Source organism: Cebus imitator, unplaced genomic scaffold, assembly GCF_001604975.1.
Source record: "Cebus imitator isolate Cc_AM_T3 unplaced genomic scaffold, Cebus_imitator-1.0 Scaffold42, whole genome shotgun sequence".
Classification (NCBI taxonomy): Eukaryota; Metazoa; Chordata; class Mammalia; order Primates; family Cebidae; genus Cebus; species Cebus imitator.
The window spans coordinates 12,031,438-12,040,234 of NW_016107357.1; the positions used below are offsets into that span (position 1 = coordinate 12,031,438).

Genomic DNA, 8,797 nt, shown 5'->3' on the forward strand with positions numbered 1-8,797 from the left:
AGTTATACTCATCCAGCCAGAGATTTTTTTTTAATTAATGTTCAGATTTATAGTTTCTTATTCGGTATCATGGAATCTTCAGATTAAATCTGTTCTCTTATTGCTGATCCCACATATACATGAATCATGTAAGTTTTTTGCTTGATTCTTTGTAAAGGACAGAAGTCAAAAATACATAATGAAAGGTGAACTATTATTTAAAGCAGTGATTCTTAACTAGGGTGCACATTAGAATCCCCCCAGAACTGTTAGATGTCTGTGTTTTATTATGAAGATTCTGAATCAGGACTAGGGTTCAGGCATTTATATTTTGAAAAAAATCTCCCCATGTGCTGATGGACATTGGTAATTAAAACTTACTAATTACAAAATGACTACAATTAGCCAATTAATTGGGGAGTTCTGAATTTGAAAACTGACTAGGTGGGACACCACAAATACTTCGCTACATCCATACCAGTTGATACTAGTGCAATTGTTTCCTTACCTAACTAAATGGCAATGTCTTTGACTATCAGATCCATGGAAAACTCTGCATATTTTGTTTGCTTTGTGAAGCATACCTGAGGTGGTGGCAGCTTCAAGATTCCAACCAGAATACTGCCCCTGACGACTTGATCAGATATGCTAAGGAATGGGATTTCTATAAAATGTTTGCGATTGCTGCTTTAGGTAAGGAGATCTCAGGCTTTCCATTCTTAGTTAACTATTGTTACTTAACTACTCTGGTTAAATCTAAGACATGTGGTCTTAATCATTGGTAAGAAAGGCTAGTTAATACAGGACTTGTGATGAAATTTTCAGTTGTGCCACTACTAACCTACGAGGTGAGTGTGTTTGAATCACCTGCTTTTTAAAAATTTGTTACCACATATATGGTATGGGAATAGTTAGGCTTATCAGATTAGAAAGTTTCCTAAAATATTTTGAAGCATAATATTGTTGATAAAATTCCTTTATTTTTATTTATTTTTTTATTTTTTTGAGACAGGGTCTCACTCTGTTGCCCAAGCTGGAGTGCAGTGGCACAGTCATGGCTCACTGCAGCCTTGACCTCCTGGGCTCCAGCAATCCTCCTGCCTCGGCTCCCCAGGTAGCTGGGACCACAGGCATGTACTACCACACCATGTACTACCTCCAGCTAATTTTTATATTTTTTGTAGAGATGGGGTCTCTCCATGTTCCCCAGGCTGGTCTTGAACTCCTGGGTTCACGCAGTCCTCCCACCTCAGTCTCCCAAAGTGCTGGGATTACAGGTGTGAGCCACTGTATCTGGCCTATAAAATTCTTGATGTTTAAGTTTTGATTCTCCAATCTGAACGCTACCTAGGTCCTATCTTTATCAATAGAGATAATTGCCAGACATTACCCAACGTATTATACTAATTGCATTATACTAATACAGTGTAGTTAATAGAGTTCAGTGTTTTTTGTTACTTATTATTTACCTGACAGCATGCAGGAAATTTGGCTAGTCCCTAAAACTCCTTAAGTTCAGGAAGTGCTTTTCAGAATTGGAATTTATGACTTAAGTTACTATTTTCCTATTGTCAGAATCATGTTGAACTAATTTCTGTTACTATTTTATTGCTAGTTCTGTGTTTCTCTGCTTCTCAACTCTTTGATTATAATGAAATCTTATTTAGTCATACTAAGTCTCCAGTCACTCCAATACCATATTTCTAGGCTATGTGTCTTCTTTTATCCTCTTTTTTCTTTATCTGCTCTCACTCTCTTGGTCATGTAACCTGTCTGATGAGAACTCTGAAATGTCCATCTCTAATCTAGACCTTTCTCCTGACCTCCAGACTCTGCATCCATCTGCCTCCTCAACATCACCAACTGGATATCTAATAAATCGCTATACCCATAGCCAAGCTCCTCAACTCTCTGTCTCTATCACAGCCTTTCCCTTCTCAGTTGTAAGTGTAACTCCATTCTTCTAGTTGCATTAACCAGAAAGCCTTGCAGTCATCCCTGACACCTCTTTCTTTGATACCCCATAGTCAGGTCATCAGGAAATTCCATTGGCTCCACCTTCAAAGTACTTGTACTATTATACTACTACTACTCTCCATTCCCTCCAGGGCTGCCACCCTGATGCAGGCCACCCTCGCCCTTCACCTACACGACTATAGTAGCCTCCTTGTTCGCTAGTCTAGTTCTCCAGCTGTGTATTTGCACACAACACAGAGTAATCCTTTTCAACCAAATCAGATCATGTCACTGTTATGCTAGAACACAGTAGCTCCTCGTTTCACTCAGAGTGAAAGCTGAAGTCTTTACCATGGGCCTTGTACTGGGGTCTGCCCCTCCCAGTACGTCTCTCATTTTAGCCACAGCTATCATCTCTCATATCTACTCTGACCCTCCCACTCTAGTTAACTTGCTTCAGAAACACTGGATGAGCTTCCACCTTAAGGCCTTTGAAGTGGCTCTTTCTGTGCCTGGAATGCCTGTCCCCTTGATGTCCAGATGTCTGACTCCTGCATACCCCTCAAGAGTTTGCTGAAATGACACTTTCTCAATGACGTGTACTCTGATCAACACTACCCCCTCCCCTGACACTCCTGACCTCCTATTTCTGCTCTACTTTGTGTTTCTTATGGTACTTACTATTTACTATATAACAGAAGTTATTTATTATCTTTTGTTAGTGCTTTTCCCCACTAACATATCAACTAAAAGAGGTCAGGGCTCTTTGTTTTGGTCACTGTTGTAGCTCAAGCACTTAGGGGTCTGGCCCATAGGAGGTGCTCAATAAATATTCGCTCAGCTGATTGAATGAATGATTGCATACATTCATGTACTCACTCTAACTTGAGCAAGTCACCATCAGTTAGACTCAGTGATTATTCATTCACTATTCATTATTATTCATTCCCTTAAGAAATATTTTTTAAATACTTATTAGGTGCCAGTTACTACTTTAGGTACTAGAGATATATCCATGGAAAACTCTGCCTCTGTTATTTAATTACTAAGGCTTATGACAGTTTAACCACCATGATATCCAGTCTGTCGATAATTTTATATACAATTTGGACTTTTCAGCAATTTAAAAATAATGTGGATGTTTTCTTATCTTTTTAGATAATATTTGAAATATACAAAAGCATATGTTAACCTTTATATCTTATGAAACATAATAGCACTAAAAACATCCTTGAGCACATCACCTAGCCCAAAACTAGAACCTAATATAATTTTAAATTTCAAAGCCTCTTACATTTTTTTTTAATTATCATTTTTTTAAGAGTCAGGATCTTGCTTTGTCACCCAGGCTAGAGTGTAGTGGCACAGTCAAAGCTCTCTGCAGCCTAGAGCTGCTGGGCTCAAGGGATCCTCCTGCCTCATTTTCCTGAGTAGCTGGGACTATAGGTACTTGCTACTGTGCCTGGCTAATTAAAAAAAAAATTTTTTTTTGTCAAGACAGTATCTTACTCTGTTGCCCAGGTTGGTCTTGAACTCCTGGTCTCAGGCAGTCCTCCCATACGGGCCTCCCAGCTGAGACTGCAGGCATCAGCCACTACTCCTGGCCCCTCTTAAAATTTCTAAAGAGGTCCATATTTTTTATACTATACTATTAAAAACCCAGCTTGTTTTTAAATGGTTTGGAATTCCTTTAGCAACTACTCTATAGTGGATATTTTGATGCTTAATCGGAAGTTTCTTTGTACTATTAACATTTTTATGTATCTTAGTCTAATCCCGAATTAGACTGTATAGCCCAAAAGGAGTTTATTAAGAATATCTTGGCCAGGCGCAGTGCCTCACACCTATAATCCCAGCACTTTGGGAGGCCGGGATAGGTGGACTGCTTGAGATCAGGAGTTGGAAACCAGCCTGGGCAGCATGGCAATACTCGGTCTCTACAAAAAATACAAAAATTAGCCGGGCAGGGTGGCATGTTCCTGTAGTCCCTGCTACTTGCGGGGCTGAGACAGGAGGATCACTTGAGCCCAGGAGGCCAAGGCTGCAGTGAGCCATGTTCATGCCACTGCACTCTTGCCTAGATGACAAAGTAAGACCCTGTCTAAAAAGAAAAACTTACATAAATATAGCATTTTATAATTTAAAAGCTGCTTTTACAGGAATTATTTAATTTTCACAATCATCTTCTGAGGTAGGTAGGTAGGTTAGGGGTTCCCCTGTCTACAGCTGCAGAAACATAAATGCATAGATTTTCCCAAAGTCTCACAGTGGGTCGGTATCAGCACTGAGACTGAGGAGAGTCTCCTAGCTCCCCTTCAGTGTTTTCCACACCACAGCATTCTACAGGTGGGTAGCAGCTCCTACTGAACTGACCTGATTGATGAGAGAGCCTGAGGGCTGGTGCAGTTCCATAAATCTCATAAATCCTAAATTTAACAGATGTGGACGTTATCTAGTCTAGCCTGTCTGGTGCAAGAAATCTTTTTGTCTAGACTTCTGAGAGATGGTGTAGCTTTGAGTGTTTCCAGTGACAGGAGACAACCCACCATTGTTAGATGGTTCTTGTTATTTGCTGTTCATTCACTATTCATTCATTCAAGGAATTCTTTACTACTTTACTATTTTTATCCAAAATCCAAGCTTTACAATCTACCTGAGTAGATTCTTGTAACTGACAAGACTTTTAGTTATTTTGAAGGGAGATGGCATCTCTCCTTTGAAGAATGCATCATATTTCCTAGAGGTTAACCATCCTAAATTATTTTTATTGATCCTTATCACCTACCTTTGGAACCTCTTTAGTTTGGCTACATTAAGTTTAAAAAAGAAGATAGTTGTTTCTGCTGTAATGCAATATGTGTGTTCCAGAGAAACCTGATTCTGCAGAAACGTAAACTGCTAATAACATAGCTTATATGGGAAAAAAATAAATGAGGGACTGACCACTCAGAATGGAAGCAGTTGGGTAATCAGATGAATAACAATCCTATTGAAAATTACAGCACAGTTAGATGTTAAATTCCCAGTTAATAAGAGCTGAACAGATTGTGCTGTGTTCTGTCTGTAGGACACAGTGGAACTATTGCTGCTAATCTGGACTCTGTCCTATGAATACTTTCTGGAAGTATAAGGAATTGCATTTTAAGATGTTACTAAAATGAATAAGGAAATATTAATTAACAATATTCAAAAGTTGTGTAGATAATAGGCACTTAAATAGTGGAAGAATGCACAAAGGAAAATGTCTTCCTGTGTTATCCCATTCTCAGGAAAGGTCCCATCTGTCAGACTCCATTCTCCTGTTTCATTCTTCGGAGATCTCTTACACTGAAGATGTTGAAGCAGAATCTTATTTCCTTCAAGGGTCTTCAGAAAGTTGATGATTACAATTCTAATGGAGTTACTTTTTCTTCAGTAGATAATGTTTCTGAAATGATATCAGCAGGATCTGACACAAAAGCCAGGGGTTTATTTTAAAAAAAAAAACAAAAACAAAAACAAGGGCTGGGCGCAGTGGTTCACACCTGTAATCCCAGCACTCTGGGAGGCTGAGGTGGGTGGATCATGAGGTCAAGAGTTCAAGACCAGCCTGGCCAAAATGGTGAAACTCCATCTGTACTAAAAATACAAAAATTAGCTGGGCGTGATGGCAGGTGCCTGTGATCCCAGCTACTTGGGAGGCTGAGGCAGGAGAATCATTTGAACCCAGGAGACAGAGGTTGCAGTGAGCCAAGGTCACACCATTGCACTCCAGCCTGGGTGACAGTGTGAGACTATGTCTCAAAAAAAAAAAGAAGAAAAGAAGAAGAAGAAAAAGATTGTGATCTTGAGAAAGCATTTGTTAAGAAGTCAGCTGATAAGCTGTATTTTGGAATTGTGATTTATTTGTTTTTAGGGAGATATATTTTGGAGGGGGACATTCATACTTTAATGTTCCATTTTCTCTTTAGAACAAACTGCCTATTTTATTGGCATTTTTACCTTCCTGTGGGTACAACTGCCCATGACGGTGAAAGAACAGCCCAGCTTCATTTTGCTGCTGAAAGCATTATTATTATCCAGCTACGGAAAACTCTTGCTGATTCCAGCTGTCATTTGGGAACATGACTACACACCTCTGTGCCTCAAACTCATCAAAGTATTTGTTCTTACATCAAATTTTCAGGCAATTAGAGGTATGTTGATGTGTTTATTCTGCCTTCTCAGCTTTCAACCCATTAAAAAGCTTAAAGCCTTGTTTCTAGTGTGCAGTTTTTCTATAATCTGTTGAACACTGGTGTTCTTCATTGTGTAGTAACAATACCTAACACTGCTATAGCACCTTATACATAGCAGGTACTCAGTGTTTTTTATATTTAACCACATAGTACTTTATAGTTTTTTAAAATGCTCTGATATACATCATCTGTGTCCTGTGAGGTTAGAAGAACAGCCATTATTTGACTTTATGAATGAGCTTCTGGGGCTCTGAGGGTTAAGTGACTTGTCCAGAGGTACATGGCTGGGCATTTATTAAGTCAGGAGAGAATGCTGAGTATCTGCCTCTCAATCCATGACAATTGCTACTATATCAGGAAGAGTAGCCCTGTATGTCTTCATTTTTCCTGTACATTGTACAAAGTGCTATTTTATTTATTTATTTGAGACAAGATGTCATTCTGTCACCCAGGCTAGAGTGCAGTGATTTATCACAGTTCACTCCAGCCTTGACTTCCTGAGCTCAAGCAATCCTCCCACTTCAGCCTCCTGAAAAGCTGGCCACAGGTATATGCCACTACACTCAGCTAATTTTTTGTAGAAACAGGGTTTTGCCAGGTTGCCCAGCCTGGTCTTGAACTCCTGAGCTCAAGCAATCTGCCTACCATGGCCTTCCAAAGTGTGAGAACAGGCATGAGCCACTGTGCCTGGCCGAAGTCCTATTTTAAATGGACTTATTACCTGACACTTTTTATCCGAGTGCTTGTCATCTTGCAAACTGTGACACTAGGAGTATCATTTTGTGTTGTTGTTATTCTCTTATAGCCTTAGAATTTTTTTGTTTTCTCCTTTGATATTCATGGGAATCTGCCACTTGATTTGAGGAGGAGGAGCTCAGTGTTTTGTTGTAAGCAGAGGCTTTGGTTCTCTAAAAACATGTACATGGAAAAGTGGGAGAAGGTAACAGCATAGATTAATAAGAGCAAATACAGATTTTCTAAAAACAGCTTTACAAAACAATTCATACTATTCCAAAATTTACATGTCAATATCATTTCATTAATTCTGAACTGCCTTCTCTTTTCCAGTGACCCTAAACATCAATCGAAAGCCCTGCTTCTTGGCCATGTTGAGTGGCTTACTGCTGGAAAGCATCGTGGTCTACTTCTTCCAGAGGGTGGAATGGGATGTTGGAAGTGATTATGCCATCTATAAATCGCAGGACTTCTGAAGAGGTACGGCAAACATGTAGTATTCATGCATTCAGACATGTAGCCTTCTCAAATTAGACAGATGTCATTGTAAAAGAAGTCAATGCCCTTACATAACCCATCCTCTAGCATCTAATTGCCTCATCTTCCTCAAGGACTTTAGTATGTGGCTCCCAGGGGTCTTCACTTTAGTTCCTTTTGTCACCTCCTGGGACATCAACATCCATAGTTTTTTTTTTTTTTTTGCTTCTAGGGCCCTATTCTCACAATTTTTCTAACACCTCTACTCCTACTGATTCTACTAGGATTGCAGACTTTAAAACTGTCTCCTTCCCTTCCCAACCATTCTCCACCCTCCCTTCCCCCATGCCAGCTTTTTGCTGCCTTTCTCACCTCTACTCTCTCAACCTCTCACTTTCCTCTACTTCTGACCTGCCTTGCCTTTTTTTTAACTCCACCTGGAACGTGTAGGCTACGCTGAGCTATTCTCTATTAGTACCTTGACATCCATTAGCCTCTTGCCTTCCATCATACACGCTTTGCTCAGGCTGTTTGGGTGAGTTGCCACCTGTCTCCTAGAGAGCCTTGCAGTGCTTCCAGAGCAGCCACCCCTGCCAGTGCACAGAAGCTCAGCAGACGTCGTGCTGCTCTGTGCCTTCATAGTCCCCTCCAATGACCCTCCCATCAGAGGGCCATACCTCGAAGGTTTTCTTCTGGTTGTCCCCTATGTCTGCTCTTACTTTGCTGAGGATTGAGACCTTCACAAGTTCCTTAAGCTTCCCTCTTCACTTCAGGTCCTCTTCAGTCTTCCTTGTTCTTCCCTCCTTCTCTCCTTCCTGTCTCGTGTTGTGCTCAGCTTCCTCTCTGGGGCTGTTTCTGACCTGTGGGTGTTCTCCAGTCAAGCCAGACTGTGGACAGCAGCCTCTGTGTTAAGAGCAGGATCTTAGGCAGGACCCCGGAAGGCTGGGCCAGAGAGAGGAAAACCCAGGAGCAAAGGAACACAGGCTTCTATCAGGGAGAGTTGAGGCTGTGCTTTGGTCTCTCCCTCCTCGCTTGGTGACATCCTCCTTGTGAGTAGCTGCTGTAAAGCTTCTCTGCCTCTCCTAACATGCCATCCTCCACTTCTGTTGCCTCAGTCTTCTCTCTTCTTGCCCAGCTAATCCTCCTTTTTGAGTCTTCAGACATATTGCTACTTCGTTTGCCCTCTCCTCTATAGCAGCTGACTCCCCTCTGTACATGCATAGCTCTTCATTCCAGAACAGTTGATGTAAGCCTGCTTCCCATTTCTTCACTACCTTTCCTCCTTGTAAAACATACTTTCTCCCAGAGTCTCCTGAACCTATGCTCCTAAAATTCACAGGGAGGGCAGGGCACAGTGGCTCATGGCTGTAATCCCAGCACTTTGGGAGGCCGAGTCAGGAAGACAGCTTTAACCCAGGAGATCAAGACCAACC

At 41.0% G+C, this 8,797-nt stretch overlaps 1 protein-coding gene across 3 annotated transcripts in view; it reads left to right on the forward strand.

The window, feature by feature from the left end:
• Window positions 1-8,797, forward strand: part of ARV1 (ARV1 homolog, fatty acid homeostasis modulator) — a 21,396-nt gene that overhangs the window by 10,844 nt on the left and 1,755 nt on the right. For all 3 annotated transcript variants that reach the window (XM_017526518.1, XM_017526520.1, XM_017526519.2), the window contains 3 exons: window positions 519-672; window positions 5,886-6,110; window positions 7,221-7,367. In XM_017526518.1, the coding sequence (XP_017382007.1) occupies window positions 519-672; window positions 5,886-6,110; window positions 7,221-7,363 (522 nt within the window). In that variant the 3' untranslated portion in view covers window positions 7,364-7,367. The remainder of the gene's footprint in view (window positions 1-518; window positions 673-5,885; window positions 6,111-7,220; window positions 7,368-8,797) is intronic.